We start from the raw sequence: 19,428 nt of genomic DNA, 5'->3' as shown, positions 1-19,428 counted from the left end.
TCATATGGCTCCTATCTGTTTTCACTATTGGCCTTTTGATTTATTGAATGTGTCATTTTTTCTCTGAATTCTTTTAAGATTTTTTTTTTCTATCTTTAGTTTTCAGCAGTTTTGCAATATGACTAAGATTGGTATTCTTTGTATTTGTCCTTGGGTTCATGGCATATGTGTGTGTTTGTGTGCATGTGAGTGTATAGACATATAGATTTTACTAGTTACAGAAAATTTCTCTACCATTATATCTTCAGATACTACTTCTGCCCCATTTTCTCTCTCTCTTCCCCAGTGCTTTTTATCATGCTCCAGTTATTCCTTATGTTATTCTATATTTTATTTACTTCCTTGTTCTTTACGTTTCATTCTGAAAATTTTCTATGGACCTATTTTTTTGGCTGACTAATTCCACTTTCAACCGTGTCCAAGCTATAGTAAAAACCATCTACTGAGTTTGTAATTTCTATCATTGTGTTTTTTAGTTTTAAATTTTTCATTTAATTATTTTCTATATATCTGGCTCCCTGGTAAAATACTCCATCTTGACATCTATTCTCTTGAATGTATTTGTTTTGTTCCAATATTTGTGAATCTATTTCTTTTTTTCAACTTTTTTTTTTTTTTGTTATGCCTGTCAATTTTTGACTGTATGCCAAACTTTTTTATGAAAAATTGTGGAGGAGCTAGATTTACCTCCAAAGAAAACCCACTTTATTTTCTGGCAGGCAGAGAGAGTAGGATGGATCTCCTCTATTTAAGAAAAAAGTGAATTGACTTAAGTCTTTGCGTGGTTTAGTCCACCTCTTGTTCACTCTTGCTCCAAGTTTCCTAACTGAAAGTCTAGGATGGTTATTAACCCCCTTTTCATTCAGTAGTTCTGATCTCCATTTTTATTTCCTCTTAGCACTGTGAGAGTGCCAATATCTCTGTCCTACTTTGGGGTGTTTTATGTTTGCTTCTCAGCCTGTTTGTCCTGCACAGATTGAGAATTTGGCTAGTGCCTCATGGTGAAGCCATTGACTATCGGGCTTACTTCTCTATGCTTCCTGTCTCCTTACTTGGTCCTAAAATCTAGTTTTTATATTCCCAGGTCCTTTGAAACTTCCAAAGCTCTGGTGAATTCTCTGCCTCATCACTGCTTGGCTACTCCCCACATCCCTATCCCCCCCAAACCCACCTAGATGCAGCTAATGAATTGAGGGGGAAAATGGCTCAGCTTACAGAGTACTAGGCCTATGTCAATGGCTTCTCTTCTCTCTGGGATCTTAGTCCCTCATGATCTGGTTTACTCAGCAGCTTTTCATTCCTTCAGACATTTTTAAAACTTAATTTAATATGTATTGTCTAAGTTGTCCTTAGGAAAACTAATGTTCTTCCATTAGTATACTTGTCCGTTTTTGGTGCATATAACAAAATACTTGAAACTGGGTGATTTATAAAGAAAATGAAATTTATTGCTTACTGTTTCTGAGGCTGGGAAGACCAAAGTCCATCTGGTGGTGGCAGCAGTGACCCAGGGGTCTCACATTGCAAGATAGTGGAAGCAGAGAGAGAGACAGACTCTCCTCTTCTTTTAAAGCCCTCAGAACCATGCCCCTGACCACCATTTTTAATCCATTCACTATTGCATGGTCTTACAATCCAATCACCTCTTTAAGGTTCCACCTTTCAATCACCATAGTAGGAGTTCCCACCCTCTTAACAGTCACAGTGGGGGCCAAGTTTCTAACACATGAACCTTGGGGGACACAATTCAAGCTTCAGTGAGTTTTGGGGGGATATAATTCAATCAACTACAATTAGTTACTTTAGCATAGTTCTTAACTTGGCCAAAGATAAATGTATTAATCCCTATCCTTGTTTTTTTTGTTGTTGTTATTGTTTCCTTTTATTCTTCACATGACTGCTCAAATATTTACCACTTTTCTCAAGTCACCCTACTTACTGCTTCTCATTTGAGAACACAACTCAGACACACACTTCACTGGAAAAACAAAAGGGGAGGATTAGATATAATCTTTCAATTTCCCTTCCTTATAACTCATAGCTTTAAAAAATATATTTATAATTTTAAAATGTACTCATTTATACTTAAGTTCTTCCCTCATATCTTAGAAGAAAAAGTATCCATGCACCCTTCTCTCAGTACCATAGCATTCCACCTGCTCTCAGATATTTCTCATTGATGAATCCCCACACCAAATTTAATCTGTAAATATGGCCTTTGCCTTAGGTACTTCCTTTTAATCTATAAAGATAAACAAACATTAGTTATGAGCAAAATTAACAAATTTCATTAATTCTGCCAATTCCTCAAGACTTTTTCTCTCCTCTATCAAAGAATTTGGAAAAATAAATGTAGTCTATACTCACTACTTCTAAATCCCATTATCCCATATATGTCTGACGTGCTGTGCTCTGCCTTATTCTATTACCCTGATAAGTCTATTCTCCATACCATAACTTCAATGTCAAATTCAGCGAGCTTTTTCTCAGTTTTTAATTTATTTTGCATATATGCTATACCCTTGGTGCAATTATCTCCTTCTTTTGTGCCAAAGCTATAATTATTTCATTATTCCCTACCTATCTTTCCAAATGTTTCCCCTTTGTATCTTTCACTAACTTTTTTCTCCTCAACTCATCACTAAATGGTGGACTTTCTCTTTGCATCTACTTACTGCTTCTCATTTGAGAACACAACTCAGACACACACTTCACTGGAAAAACAAAAGGGGAGGATTAGATATAATCTTTTAATTTCCCTTCCTTATAACTCACAGCTTTAAAAAATATATTTATAATTTTAAAATGTACTCATTTATACTTAAGTTCTTCCCTCATATCTTAGAAGAAAAAGTATCCATGTACCCTTCTCTCAGTACCATAGCATTCCACCTACTCTCAGATATTTCTCACTGATGAATCCCCACACCAAATCTAATCTGTAAATATGGCCTTTGCCTTAGCTACTGCCTTTTAATCTATAAAGATAAACAAACATTAGTTATGAGCAAAATTAACAAATTTCATTAATTCTGCCGATTCCTCAAGACTTTTTCTCTCCTCTATCAAAGAATTTGGAAAAATTAATGTAGTCTATATTCACTACTTTTAAATCCCATTATCCCATTATCCCATAAATGTCTGACATGCTGTGCTCTGCCTTATTCTATTACCCTGATAAGTCTATTCTCCATACCATAACTTCAATGTCAAATTCAGCGAGCTTTTTCTCAGTTTTTAATTTATTTTGCATATATGCTATACCCTTGGTGCAATTATCTCCTTCTTTTGTGCCAAAGCTATAATTATTTCATTATTCCCTACCTATCTTTCCAAATGTTTCCCCTTTGTATCTTTCACTAACTTTTTTCTCCTCAACTCATCACTAAATGGTGGACTTTCTCTTTGCATCTCTCACAAATCTCTACAAAAGTCTTTCAAAAGGAAGTGAGCCCTTTCAAAATGTTATTGTGCATGTACTCAAAATATATTTATAAAGGAATAACAGTTATTTTTATAGCCTTAAAAACACTCAATGTGCCCCCTCATGTCACATGGCACATATTAATCTTGTAGTCTAATTAACCTCAGATTCTTTAAAGCCAACCATCTTTAAGGTTTAAATGGCAGTCATGATATATTCCTTCATTTCCTCAAGGTTGCAAGGAAAAGGTGGTATAAACATGACAAAAAAGAGGCTCTTGATCTCATGTTCATATACACCTCAGATTCTTTAAAGCCAACCATCTTTAAGGTTTAAATGGCAGTCATGATATATTCCTTCATTTCCTCAAGGCTGCAAGGAAAAGGTGGTATAAACATGACAAAAAAGAGGCTCTTGATCTCATGTTCATATACAATCTATTGCTGAGTAATACATTTTGAAAGTGTTTAATCATTTTTAATCACTAAATCAATTCTGGATTTTCTTTGACTTTCCCTTGGCTCTGGATTGCACATAAATATCACTGTCTGTCTCCCTAATCTACACCTGTGAGCCCCACCTCTATTCTGAGATCTTAAATCTGCTCTTTAATGCCTTGAAAATACCGGGATTGCACATAAATATCACTGTCTGTCTCCCTAATCTATACCTGTGAGCCCCACCTCTATTCTGAGATCTTAAATCTGCTCTTTAATGCCTTGAAAATACCTCAAATATGCTGAAAATTCATCAAACCCAATACGTACAAAACAAATTTATATTCTTTCCATCTCTTTTCCAAAATGCAAGAACAAACAAAACAAAGCAACACAAAGCAAAAAAATAAAAAGTAAACACTTGTCATTTTTCCTTATTTATTTTATTTAATGGTACCAGCATTTCTAGTTGTCAGAGCTAGAAACCTGAGAGTCATTCCCTTTTCCTCATAGCTCTTATACCCAATCCATCTCCAAGTTTTAGCTTTTTCACCTCTAAAATGCTCCTCACATCTGGCTCCTTAATTCCAGTGAAAATACCTCCACCCCGGTTCAACTAAGCCCCCTCCCTCACCTGGACTATTACCATAATCTCGTAGTTGCTTATGTTCAAGCCATCCTCTATAACGCCACCACACTTGTCTTTCTGAAACACACTTTTGACTTTTACTGCCTATGAAATCAAGCCTAAACCCAGTGAAAAAGGCTTAAAAGGGCCCTGACCACTGAACCTCAGGTTCTCTTTCTAGTCAGTCAGCCTCTCCCACCACACACTGAAACATCAATATTACAATTTGGAATCTGTACATTTCAAATATTCCACAAAAGCATATTGATGGCAGAAATATTCATTCTTCCTAAGAGAACATTGCTGTACTTTTACTTGTGTGTATCTTCTTTGTTGTTGTTTTTTGACACTTTAGCTGGTAGTTAAAAGTTAATCAAGTCTTTGTTCTTGTCCTAAGAATATCCAAGATAAGGGTACAAACTGTACAGTTCAGGGATAAAAGGGATGAGATGTTTTCCCCATTCTTCCCTTACCTAGTTCATGCTTCCCTCGTCAACTACATGTTCTGTTTACCTATCGGGTAAAACTGGCAACTGCAAATCATGTTTCCTAGAAGCACCATCTATATACATCTGCATAAAATAAAAATAATTCCAGATAAAGCTTCAACTTGCTGATTAGGACTATTATTCCCAGCACATAGGTGAAGAAACTGAGATTCCAAGGCATTTGGTGAATCGAACAAAGTCATTCAAAGAAAGGATTTTAACCCAGTCTTTCTAAAGCCAAAGTCCTTGTTCTGCAAAATATACCAGTACTGATAACTCCTTACCTATTTTTGCCTCTATTAAAGTGTAAACTCTGTGAAGAGGAGACCACATCCTTCCTATTCACTACTGCATCCAAGAGTCTAGCATGAAGTCTGAAACATTATAAGAACATAATAAATATTACTGAAGGAACACATGATAGACTAACTCTGAGTGATACTGTGGAAGAGGTGACCTTTATCACAGGCATGTCAGTCTCCCCTCTCTAACTTCTTTTCACTTTTCAGTAATATGTTTTAACCCTCCTGGTGTTTCGTTCCCAGCCCATTTATTTGTTACTTTAATACAAATTAATGTCAGTCATCTCTTCCAAGTTCATTTGTATTTAGCCTCTATTTCCAAGAATTGAATGAAAAAAATAAATAAATAATCCCTGATTCAGCTCACCTACCCTGATAATTACTCCAGGGAATAGGCAGACTGCCAGGGGATGTGTTTACAGGTAGCAGCCCCTGTTCCCTCCAGAAAGGGCTCAAAATTGGAAATGTTACGGCTGTAGATGCTAAAAGGCAATCCCTGGGAATTGCTGGAAGTGCAGAAGCTGAAAAATTCGGTGAAGAATTCAATGTGGTTTAGTAAACAGAATGTTGGTAGTCACTCTGTATAGACGGGGGAGAAAAGAGCAAAGCCATTACAGCTGCAGCATTGTCTAGGAACTCGGGTAAACACAGAATACCTCTCCTTGTTTGAAATTGCAAAGCAGTTTTATTACCATTATTTTGAAATCTCTTTAACAGATATAGTCTCCAATTTGAACTCTATCTTTCCTTTTCTTTTTGCTCATAGCTTCAAAATGCCTAATAGTGCTTTCTACAGTCACATGTATCCTTTTGTAAAGGGAAATTAAACTATCGAGAAATACTATCAGCCAAATGGATGTCAGGAAGATAGCTCAATAGCATTTACTTACAGTCAACTCAGAACATGTTGTACTAACAATTGATTTGGTACATAAATGAAGTGAGCTACCATCCAGAATATAGTAAAAACGATTTATTGAAAAGAATGTTGATATTCATGGGAAAACAGAGAAAGAAACATGCCAAAACAACACAAAGAAAACAACTGAAGTTTTTGTTGTTGCTAGCATTGCTATTTTACTCAAATCTCTATGATACCGTTTTAAAAGGAAACAAAAATACCTTTGTGATCATTATCTATGCTTGGAATGTTTTAAATATTTATAATCTACAGATGCTTCTTGGAATCTATTTAGATTGGATAGAAAGTAATTCTCCAGAAGTTCTTATGTAATATGATAAAAACATTAATTTATTTATATTATTCATTTTAGCTATATGGATTTAGCTATATACAGATTCCGCTCTACTGAATAATTCTCTTTTTTTTCTTTTTATTAAAAGGTATTCTCAACCTTGGCACCATTGACATTGACTCTGGATTGCTGTCCCTGACTTTTGGCTACGAGATGCCAGTAGAAATCCTCAATTTTGACAAACAAAATTGGATCTAGATATTGACCATTTTGCCCTGGGGAGTCAAAATCATTCCACAGTTTAGAACCACTGTACTAAAACAAAGCATAATCCTTGCTACTTGACATTTATTCATTAGTATAAACCATAGGAAATAGCTAGGTTTCATAAATAATGTGTTGAACATTACTATGTCAATCTCATTTTTAAAAACTTTTCTTATGATTTTTTCCAAATTGAAAAACTTCTACATCCATTCAGATGTAGTCCACTTACGTTATAAGGCCCATCTCAATCTCCATCCAAGCTTCTCTGAAGCTTACTGACAACACTTTTCTAAAGGATTATTTAAGCCCATTTCATCTTCCAAGCTAGACCATAAACCACTCAAAGGCAATAAATATCAGAATGAGACAGGTTTGAGTCCTAGCTCCCAAACATAACAGCTGTATGATTCCAGACTATTTACTTAACATCCACAATTAAATTTCTTCATCTGTAAAATTAAAATACAGACAGCACATATCTCTTGGTATCACTGAAATGAATAAATGAAGTGGGATATAAAGTCTAAAGTCCTAAGAACTCCATTCAGCATTTTTGTTCATTTATTTAGCAAATACTTATACTGTGCATTGTGAACAATATGCTGTAATTTCATTTTATCCTCATTAAAAAAAAAAAAAACTACAAGGAAGTTATGATTATTGACCCCATTTAACAGTTGATGAAACTGAGACACAGAATACTAAGTAACCTGCCGAAACTCACATGACTAACAACTAGGGGAAGGAAGATTTGAACCCAAGCAAGACAGTTTTAGAATCCTTGCTTTATCCACTAAGCAATGCTTTCTTTTTGCTACAAAATACACATTCAATAAAGTTATCTACCATAGGTATTATGTTTATTTCTCTTGTATTTCTTCAAGGCACTGAATGAATACTAAGCACATAGGTGATACTCAGCATTTATTGATGAGGACTTTAATAAAAGAGACTTGTTAGAATAAGCACTGGGTTACATTTCTTTAACATTTCTTTTCCAAAGTTAAAATCTCAAATCTGCTATTTCATTTTGTATCTTGGATTATCAACTAAAAACAATTTTATCTGGAATTTTATCTGAAGTATTTTTTTAAAGTATATTGATATATCAAAATTACAGTCAGATAGGAAGAATAAGTTCTGGTGCTCTAGGGTGACAACACCTAATAATATTGTATTGTTTATTTCAAGATGGCCAGAAAAGAAAAAAGGGAGCTTCTAAAATCAAGGGTCTAACCTATGTTGTATATACTGTGGGAATCCAAAATGTACCTGTTCTCTGTTTCATGAGATGAATTAATATTTCATGTTAACTTTTCCATATTATCATCAATGGTGACTCAAACTGGTTTAAAATGACACTTGCAGAAATAATCTTTTCCCTGTACTAATTATAATAAATAACCACTACCAAAGTGCCTGGGGCCTATGCTGAACATTGCTAGGAATCAGATCCACCCCCATTAAAAGAGACTCGCAAAGTATAGAGTCCGGACTCCAGTTAGACTCATCTTAAGCATAGTGACACCCATTGTCTCTACGTGACAGAACTCTGCATTGATAGAAATGGCCTGCTGCTGCTTTGCCTAAGAGATGATAACTGTTTTTAAAGTCAAATTCGATCTGTTTTTTGCATGCCTGGCAAGTTACTGACACAGTGTTTAGTTAAATTACGAATGGCTTTTCCAACTAACAGTAAGACCTCTTTGGTTGTAAGGCCTGTGCCTTTTCTTATAGGCGTGGCAGGGACCAGACTTTAAACATGGCTTTTAATGTGGCTTCTATTTTACAGAAGCCTTGCTTCCAGTGAACTATCGTTTAAATGATAAAAATGCAAAGAATTGTAAGAAGCAAAATAAGAATAACTTAAGAAAACAATGGTAAAGGAGTGTGTGGATAGATTAGAAGTCTGAGATAAAATTTAGAGTATAAACCTCTGATCTAGACTAGTTTTGAAGAAATTGCCATTTCTCCCCTCACCTCTCGGGAAAAGCACTACCCACCCAAAACTCTCACCATTAGATTTTACCTCCCATTCTCCTCTTTACTCCTGACACTTACCAACTTCCTGGACACTCTCCTTCATTCACTGAAGGCATGGGCCCAGAGCTCACATTCTTTATTTTCTCAGTATTTAACTACTCCCTTTCTATTGGCCTTTTTGTTGCCATCTCAACAAGATCAAGTCCTTCCTATCTATGAAGCAAAGAACAAAAAAACAAAACTATTTTCCACATTCCTCTCCAATATATTTAATATCCTATGATGAGAATATTTTTAAAAATAAAAATCCAATTATGTGACTTGCTACTTAAAAGCCATCAAATTCCTCCTATTGTATTTAGGATAAAATCTCAATTCTAGTCCTTGTCTTTCTAGTGCTTGTCATCCTCGTCCTGTCTAACTCTCCAGCCTGCACCTTGGCTGTCTGTTCTCTAGTAATGCTGACACTGTTCTACTTCCTTGCAAGCACTCTTCTCTTCTTTTGCCTTTGGACTGCTGTTTTCTCTGCCTGAAACTTCACCTTGCTCACATCACCAAGAGACTTTTCTTCAGGTACCAGTTTAAATGTCCTTTTGGCAGGCATGCCTGCTCCATTTCCCAGACTGATAAAATGCAACCTCTGTTCTTTCTCCAAAACCTGCCCTGAGGGTTAAATCATACATTACTAGATTTTGACAATCATCTAAAACTTTACCAAATTCATCATCATAATATTTATCCATTCTTCCTCATATTCCCATTTCCATAAACTCCCACCATTTATTTGAATGGTAAGATTAACCAGGAAAACTGCTTTGAAAAGCATGGAGAAGGATCCTGCCAAAAAGTTAATTCAACATTGTCCTCATTTCAGGCTGTCCCACACCAGTTTCTGTAGCTATTCCGTATATAATAAACACACTCAAAGGCATAAGAACTAGAGAAACTGCATTTTTTAATTCTGTATGCACAATACCTTGCAGAGGCAACTTATTGAAGTCCTGACTCAGCACTCTCTCCAAAATGGAATTAAACAGAAATTCTTTGAATTCCAAAGATGTGTACGTCACAAGACAATCATTTTGTCTGATTACAAGGGTACTCTGCTAATGTAAAGCCAAGGTAAAACACTATTCTGACAGATCTATCAGAGAACTGCTCAAAATATTATCATTTAAAGATCTAGACAAAGATAACCACGTTTGAAGAAGGGAATGCCCTTGGCTTGTCAAGGAACTCAAGCAACTGAAGGGTGAACCATAAGTATACATGTTCAACAGCAAAGCAAATAAGGCACTTACGCATGTCACCAAAGGTCCCCTTTGTCACTTTGGTGGCACGTAACACCACGACTGTAAACTTGTGGGAATACTGGTGCTCCACCTGGAAATAAAATGATAATAAATTTAAAATAAGCTTACAATACAAAATGATAAGTTAAAAATAAGCTTCCAATGTAGAATCTCATTGTTTCCTTCAAACTAATCAAAAATATTCTCATTGAAAATAAGTAATATGCTTACCAGAAACATTTTTTGATCCTAAGTCTGTTCCTTTTTTGATTCTCTCCTTTCTCCCTCCACAGAATCATTGAGAAGTTTAGACCATGCTTTAAAATATGACTACAGTTTAACTATTAGCACTTCTTTGCAGTCAATTTTACCACGCCCTTGGGGAAAATGTAAATCAGAACTGCAGGCATTCTAGGAGCACAAGCAGGCTTTGCACCGTTGACTAGGAAGCCCTGGCTTGAAAGGTAAACTCAGAGCAAGATGTATGCATCATTTAGGTTTGTTTGTTTCTGTTGTTGCTATTCAATGCATCAGTCAATCAAAAATCTTTTTCTGCATGACTTTTTCAGGGCAGTTTTCAAAATTCTTTGGACCAAAGGCAATAACCAAACTACAGTATTTGCATTAATTTTAATTCATTTGTTATGAACTATATGTAGCAATGTTAGAAGTTGCTGTTAGGCTAAGAGCTTGCATGAACATAACAGATATTGGCAGTTAAAAGACTTCATGAAACACTTCACCAAAATGGAAATTAGTTATCACACAACCCTACTCACTATGGAAATTGTATGAATATACATAAATTAAACAATAAGCTCCTGAACAACCAGTGGGTCAAAGAAGAAATTAAGCAGGAAATCAAAAAATTCCTTGAGACAAATGAAAACAGAAGCACAACATACCAAAACCTATGGGATACTGCAAAAGCAGTACTAAGAGGGAAGTTAATTGTAGTTAAGTGCTTACACCAAAAAAATACAAATATTTCAAATCAACAACCTAACTTTGAGTCTCAAGGAACTAGAAAAAACAAGAACAATACAACCCCAACACTAATAGACAGAAAGAAATAATAAAAAATAAAGAACAAAATGGAATAGACACCAAGAAAAGATTGGTTTTTTGAAAAGATAAACAAAATTGACAAAACATTAGCCAGACTAAGAAAAAGAGAGAATACCCAAATAAAATTCAGAAATGAAAAAAAAAGACATTACAACTGGTACCACAGAAATACAAAGAATCATCAGAGACTATTAAGAACAACTATTCGCCAAAATTGGAAAATCTAGAGGAAATGGATACATTTTTGGACATGTACAACCTGCCAAGACTGAACCAAGAAGAAATATAAAACCTGAACAGACCAGTAATGAGTAATGAGATTGAATCAATAATCAGCACTCTCCCAACAGAGAAAAGCCCAGGACCGAATGGCTTCACTGCTGAATTCTATCAAACTTTTCAAGAAGAATTAATACCAACTTTTCTCAAACTATTCCCAACAATCAAAGCAAAGGGTATTCTCCCAAATTCCTTCTATGAGGCCAGCATCACCCTGGTACCAAATTCAGACAAGACACTACACCAAAAGAAAATTACATACCAATATCCCTGATGAACACATGTAATTTGTTCAGATGTAAAAATTCTCAACAAAATACTAGCAAGTAAAATTCAACAAAACATCAAAAATATTATACACCATGGTCAAGTGGGATTTATCCCAGGGATGCAAGGTTGGTTCAACATATGCAAATCAATAAATGTGATACACCACATCAACAAAATCAAGGAAAGAAAATGTATAGTCATCTCAATAGATGCAGAAAAAGGATTTGATATAATTCAGTATCCCTTAATGATAAGAAGTCTCAACAAATTAGGTACAGAAGGAAAGTATCTCAACACAGTAAAGGCCATATATGACAAACCCACAGCTAACATCATCCTGAATGGAGGAAAGTTGAAAGATTTTCCTCTAAGAACAGGAATAAGACAAGGACACTCGCTCTCAACACTCTTGTTTAACATAGTACTAGAAGTTGTAGCCAGAGCCACTAGGCAAAAAGAAGTAAAGGGCCTCCAAATTGGAAAAGAAATCAAATAGTCCTTCTTTGCAGATGACATGATCTTATATATAGAAAAACCTAAAGACTCCAACAAAAAACTCTCAGAACTCATAAATGAATTCAGTAAAGTTGCAGGATACAAAACCAACATACAAATATTAGTAGCATTTCTATACACTAACAACAAACTAACAGAAAAATAAATCAAGAAAGCAATCCCATTGACAAAAGCTACCAAAGGGAAAAAAAAAATAAAAACTAGGAATAAACTTAACCAAGGAGGTAAAAGATCTCTACAATGAAAACTACAAAACACTAACAAAAAAATTAAAAGAGAACACATAAAAAAACGGAAAGACATTCCATATTCTTGGATCAGAAGAATTAAAATTATCAAAATGACCATAGTACCCAAAGCAGTCTATAGATTCAAAGCAATCCCTATCAAAATACCAATGACATTCTTCACATAAATAGAAAAAACAATCCTAAATTTCCTGTGGAGCCACAAAAGACCCTGAATAGCCAAAGCGATTCTGAGCAAAAAGCACAAAGCTGGAGGTATTACACTACCTAACTTCAAAATATACTACAAAGCCATAGTAATCAAAAGAGCATGGTACTGTCATAAAAACAGACACATGGACCAACAGAACAGAATAGAGAACTAAGAAATAAATTTATGCATCTATGGCCATCTGATCTTCAACAAAGGTGCTAAGGACATACATTAGGAAAAAGACAGCCTTTTCAATAAATGATGCTGGGAACACTGGATATCCATATGTAGAAGAAAGAAACTAGACCCACATCTCTCATCGTATACCAAAATAAATTCAAAATAGATTAAAGACTTATACTTTCTAGATGAAATTTAAAAACTCCTAGAAGAAAACATAGGGGAAACACTCCAAGATATTGCTCTGGGCAAAAATTTTATGGAAAAGACTGCTAAAACACAAGCAACAAAAGCAAAAATAGACAAACGAGATTACATCAAACTAAAATGCTTCTGCCCAGAAAAAGAAACAATCAACAAAGCAAAAAGGCAACCAGCAGAAGGGGAAAAATATTTGCAAACTATGCATCTAACAAGGGATTAATATCCAGATTACACAAGGAACTTAAACAATTTAAAAGCAAAAAAATCCAAATAATCTGATTAAAAAGTGGACAAACAATCTGAACAGACATTTCTCCAAAAAAGACATACAAATGGCCCAAGGTACATGAAAAAATGCTCAACATCACTAATCATCAGTGAAATTCAAATCAAAACCACAATTAGTTATCATCTCACTCCAGTTAGAATGGCTATTATTAAAAAGACAAAAACTAACAAATGCTAGAGAGGATACTGAGAAAGGGGAACTCTTATACATTGTTGGGGGGAATGTATATTAGTATAACCACTACGGAAAACGGTATAGAAGTTCCTCAAGAAACGAAAAAAAGAACTACCATAAGATACAGCAATCTCACTGCTGGGTATTTATCCAAAGGAAAGAAAATTAGCATACTGAAGACATATCTGTACTCCAATGTTTACTGCAGCACTATTCACAATAGCCAAGATATGGAATCAACCTAGGTGTCCATTGACAGACAAATGGATAACAAAAATGTGGTATACATATATATATATATATATATATATATATGATGGTATACTACTTAGCCATGTAAAAGAACAAAATCCTGCTATTTGCTGCAACGTGAGCATGGAAGACATTATGTTAAGTGAAATAAGTCTGGCACAGAAAGATAAATACCACATATTCTCACTCACACATGGGAGCCAACAAATAATAATAAGTTGAACTTTTAGAAGTAGAGAAAATTGTGGTTACTTAAGGCTGGGAATGGGAGTGGGGAGTGGGAGTAGTGAGAAGTTGGTTAATGTACACAGAATTACAGTTAGATAGAAAAAAAATAAGTTCTAGTGGTATATGGTAGTGCTAGGCATCTATAATTAACATTAATTTATTGTATGTTATCAAATGGCTAAGAGAGAGGCTCGAATGTTCTCATCACAAAGAAATAATGAGCTTTTGTGATAAATTTGTTAACTACCCTGATTTGATCATTACACATGGTATACAACTCTGTACCCCAAAAATATGTACTATCAATACATTTCAATTAAAAAATAAATTTCCTTAAGATAAAAAAAAAAAAAAGAAGAACTAGTTTTGGCCAGTTAGCTCAGATGGTTACAGTGTGTTGTTATGACACCAAGGTTAAGGGTTCAGATCCAGTACTGACCAACAGCCAAAATAAATAAATAAAAAGAACTTAAGATTATGAAATGTTTACTTTAAATAAATAAATACAGTTTTCAAACTTATCTTTAAAATATCAGCACAACAAAAAATAATACACAATCTAAATAGACTCATACCTATTTAAAAAATTGAATCAATAATTAAAATCTCCCAGAACAGAAAACACCAGGCCCACATGCATCCAATGGTGAATTCTGCCAAACATTTAAGGAGAAATTATGTTAATTCTCTATAATACCTTCTAGAAAATAGAAGCAGAAAAGTAATCCATAACTCATTGTAGGAGGCCAGTATTACTCTAATTTTAAAATTGGACGAAGTCATTTCAAGGAAAGAAAACTACAGACTAATATCTCTCATGAACATAGATGTAAAAGTTTTCAACAAAATATTAGTAAATTGAGCCCAACAATGCACAAAAGGAATTTTACACCATGACCAAGTGAGATTTATTCCAGATATACAATATTGGTTCACCATTCAAAACTCAATTAATATAATCCATCACATCAACAGACTAAAGAAGAAAAATCACATAATCATACCAACAAATATAAAAAGCATTTGACCAAATTCAATACTCATTTATGGTAAAAAATTCCAGCAAGCTAGGAATAGAAGGAAACTTCCTAAACTTGATAAACAACTTCTACAAAATGCTTACAGTTAATATTACACTTAATAATGAGAAATTAGAAACTTTCACGCAAAGATCAGGAAAAAGGTAAGGGTGTTCCCTCTCATCATCCCTTTTCAGCATTTTACTGAAACTCCTAGCTAAAGCAATAAGACAAGAAAAGGAAAAAGGGGGGGAAAAGATTGGGAAGAAAGAGAAAAAAAACTCTCTTATTCATAGATGACTCACGCAAAGATCAGGAAAAAGGTAAGGGTGTTCCCTCTCATCATCCCTTTTCAGCATTTTACTGAAACTCCTAGCTAAAGCAATAAGACAAGAAGAGGAAAAAGGGGGGGAAAAGATTGGGAAGAAAGAGAAAAAAAACTCTCTTATTCATAGATGACTTCATTGACTATGTAGAAAACCCAATAGAATCAATTAAAAAATATTCCTGGAACTAATAAGTGATTAGAGCAATGTTTCAAGAAATAAGGTTAGTACACAAAAATCAATTGCTTTCCTTTATGCCAGCAATGAACAAAAGGAATTTGAAGTTAAAAACACCATACCATTTACAGTAGCACCCCAAAAAATGAAATAATGATAAATCTAACAAAATGTACATAGGATCTATTTGAGGAAAACTACAAAACTCTGAGGAAAGAAAAAAAATCAAAGAAGTAAATGAATGAAGAGAGATTCTATGTTCATGGATAGGAAAACTCAAATATTGTCAAGCTGTCAGGTCTTCCCAACTTGAGATTCAACACAGTCTCAACCAAAATCAAAGCAAGCTATTTTGCAAAAATGACAAACTGATTTTAAAATTTATATGGAGAGGCAGAAGACTCAGAATAGTGAAAACAATATCAAAGGAAAAGAACAAAGTCAAAGGACTGATGCTATCCAATTTCAAGATTTACTATAAAGCTTCAGTAACCAAGACAGTGTGATACCGGCAAAAGAATAGATAAATATGTTAATGAAACAGAATAGAGAGGCCAGAAATAGACCCACATAGTTTCCACTAAAAAGACTTTATTAATAATAAGTATTACATATAATGATGCTCCCCTCTCTAAATCATCTCTTTATCCATATTCTAGAACTTTAATTACACACGGGTTTTCAAATGACAAAAAACTCCCTTGTAACATAAAAATTAGGAGCAATAGTTTCATCTAGTATTTAACACTCAGTTTTTGAAATGGCTGCAAATATATTCACATGTCAAACTTTTATTAATAAGACATACAGATAGAGAGTGTCATTATTATAAGAATTCATTAAGTGTAAACCATGTTACATATTCTATTAGATGCCAATTCTCATTTAATCTTCCCAACAAGCCTATTAAAAAGGTGTTATTATTTATATTTATAGATGAATAAAGTGAGATTCAGAGATTCTGAGATGTTAAGTAATTTCCCAATAACTCACGGACAGTAAATGGTAAACTTTTATTAGAATCCAGTCTTGCCATCCCAGTGCCTTTAATCTTTCTGTATTTTTTTCTTTAACATGAAGAATAATAATACCAATACCAATAACTTTAATAGTAATAAAGACCGTTTCCATTTATTAAAGTGGTATAGATAGTTACAATCCAGTCTGTCTATGATATCTGTAGTTGACCTAAAACTTTCTAGGAATTGATTTATTTCCTCTCAACTCATTCAGCTTTCCTTTTTATTCTGCTTTTATTTTCATGGGCCTCAATTCTGCCTTCTTAACTATAATGAATGAAGTACTCCTGTATTGCTCATGGGAAATACGGAAAAATTGACCACTTTCTTGATTTTTAAAGTTAAGTTTGGAAATATCATAAGTCTTCAGATCACCTGTAAATTATATTTAAAACAGGAATGTCAAAATCTGTGCTCATCCCCTTCTAAGAGCAATAAGGATCAGTAAGAGAGTAAGTACCTATTCTTGGAAAGTATGTATTCAGTTTCAATCAATGATTATCCAAATGCTCTTTTCAGAATCCCTTGCCATGTTTCCTGGGGCCAATATCACATACAATTTCAAACTAGTCCAAGCTGGGCTAGGTTCCAATCTAGATAGGAGACTTCTGGTTGTGTCTCAGGGACAGACAGAGCCAGAGGAAATGATATTATTGAATCTCCAACTAATGTTCCCCAATGGAAACTAATGAGTCAAGACAACGTGAGTTGGTAGTTGGAAGACAGAGATGTCATATCTCAATTGAGATGTCAAATCCAAACTCAATCTGCTGACTTAGTCACCAAGCTTAAGCCTTGCCTTCAGGTCTTGGATTACCTTACTTTGAGTGCCTTTCTTCATTCATAATCTTTTCCATAGTGAAAACCAAGACCCTTTTTCTTTTCACAATAACAATTTTTCAGTCATTAGGAAAAGAGCTACCATATTAAATTCATTCTGGAGAATTATATTGATATCTGTAACTAAATTGATTGGGCATTGAAAAACAAGAACAAATTAGTACCAAATCAATTTGATGATTTTCCTAATCTGTTTAAATTCTACTGTTACAAGAACTAAAGAAACAATCATAAAATAAATCATACAATAAAATCTGCATGGAAATGTTGTTTTCTTTATTCAACTGTCATTGTCTAACTTTAACCCAAACTTAAACTAAAGGCTGTTAGTATAACAAGACTACAGAGTCTTATTACTGAGCTCAGAGATTGTTAGCACCACAATCAGCAACAGGCAACTTAAAACAGATCTCAGAAATGTTTTTAAAAATATTGCTGTATTGATGCCATATATGAATCATGATTTTTTTTTAATAAAATACTTATTTTCAGTTTCATCTCCTGGTATTGTTTCATTCTAATACAATCAAGAAGTACAGGCTATTATTCTCCCACATTTTATAAAGAATGATCAGCATTATCTATTTATAGTCTGGAGGAATTATGATTGTTCTAAAGATAAGGGCTATAGGAAGCCATACTCGTGTTTCAAGTTGAAAACTCCATAGACTGCACCTAAGAGTACGTATGAGCGGTCCTTCCATGTACTGGCAGTCCATTTGAGCATAACCCAAACTGCCCAGAAAACAACCAACCTGGAACTGGGATTGCATTTGTCCCATAGTGCTAGTTTCCCCAGGAGCCTGACAGAAGCAAATTAAGTTCTCTCTAAAGGATTATTTCCACAGATAATTTTTTATTATTATAATGTTCAGCACATAATAAAAGATAAATGGAAACATGAGGATGCATGACACCAAAACTACAAACCATCACAAGTAATTAACAGGCACTAAAGCAGACCCATTCATAAAACAGCCACACTATACTTAAAATGTGTGAGAGAACGGAGGTCAAGTTGAAATGTGACTGCATGTAACTAAAAACTACGAAAAATGGTTGAGAAGATTTTTAAAAGAACCAAAATGGTCGTCTGAGAACTGAAAGACAAACTTGGTGTCCTTCTAGGGATTCTGATTTGTGTTTTGTGGTAAAGAAGCAGATACATGAACATCACTTTAAACGTGTGCACTTTTGCCTCTGAAGAGAGGCTCGTGGCATGGCATGACTGATATCAAGGAGATTAGAAGTATATCGCTAGCTTTGATCATTAATTTACACAACTTCAGTGGGCCATGTGGTCCCTGCAGTAAAGATTGTTTCTAGATGTATATGTCAGAACGTTTCCAGATGAGATTAGCATTTGAAGCCATGGACTCAGTAAAGTATATTGCCCAAGACCCCACCCCCACTCCCTGCCAATGTGATTGAATAGCATCCAAACTGTTGAGGGCCTGAATAGAACAAAAGACAGAAAAAAGGAATTAAGCCTTTTTTTTTCCCTGCCTCACTATTTGAGTTGAGACATCCTATCCCATCTTGTCCAGCCCTTGGACTGGGGTTTATACCATCAGTTTCCCCAGTTCTCAGTTGTTCAGAATAGGATTGAATTATACCACCAGTTTTCCTGGTTCTCCAGCTTGAAATAGCAGATTGTGGACTTTCTCAGTCCCCATAATCATGTGAGTCAGTGTCGAGCTCTTTTACCTGCCCGTAATCCTGTCAACTGGGCCAATTGTCGAGCTAGGGCTGGGTCTGGAGCTCACAGACCCCTCAAGCCCATTCCAGACTGGGTCACAAACCCTTCACATGCCAGGCTGGGTCACCAGACCCCTCACACGCAGGTCTGTGAGCTAGGTAACCAGCAAAAATGTCCTTGGAAGTCATAGGTTGGAGAGCAAAGCCACGTGTGGCAGCGCCGGAGGCACTGAAAACCTGCCAAGTCGTGGCACCACACATGTGCACTAACTCCGCGCGCGCACACACACACACACACACACACACAATTTGCTTACAAAGAATGCACCGCACCACCCCCAACCAGATGGGCAGGTGAGGGGGCTAATTAAATTTTTCTTTTTTTTCCAACAGTCAGTCCCTCATAATTAATTAATTAATTAATTAATTAA

At 34.9% G+C, this 19,428-nt stretch overlaps 1 protein-coding gene across 1 annotated transcript in view; it reads right to left on the bottom strand.

Annotated features, from left to right (window-relative positions):
- The window catches only part of PLA2G4A (phospholipase A2, group IVA (cytosolic, calcium-dependent)), a 127,442-nt gene that overhangs the window by 100,437 nt on the left and 7,577 nt on the right, over nt 1-19,428 (bottom strand). Inside the window, exon 2 of the mRNA XM_008575596.1 lies at nt 10,027-10,108. Coding sequence (XP_008573818.1) covers nt 10,027-10,108 — 82 coding nt within the window. The remainder of the gene's footprint in view (nt 1-10,026; nt 10,109-19,428) is intronic.

The sequence above is a fragment of the Galeopterus variegatus genome, unplaced genomic scaffold, assembly GCF_000696425.1.
Source record: "Galeopterus variegatus unplaced genomic scaffold, G_variegatus-3.0.2 Scaffold1214, whole genome shotgun sequence".
Taxonomy (NCBI): domain Eukaryota; kingdom Metazoa; phylum Chordata; class Mammalia; order Dermoptera; family Cynocephalidae; genus Galeopterus; species Galeopterus variegatus.
This window is presented reverse-complemented; position numbering and strand designations above follow the sequence as displayed.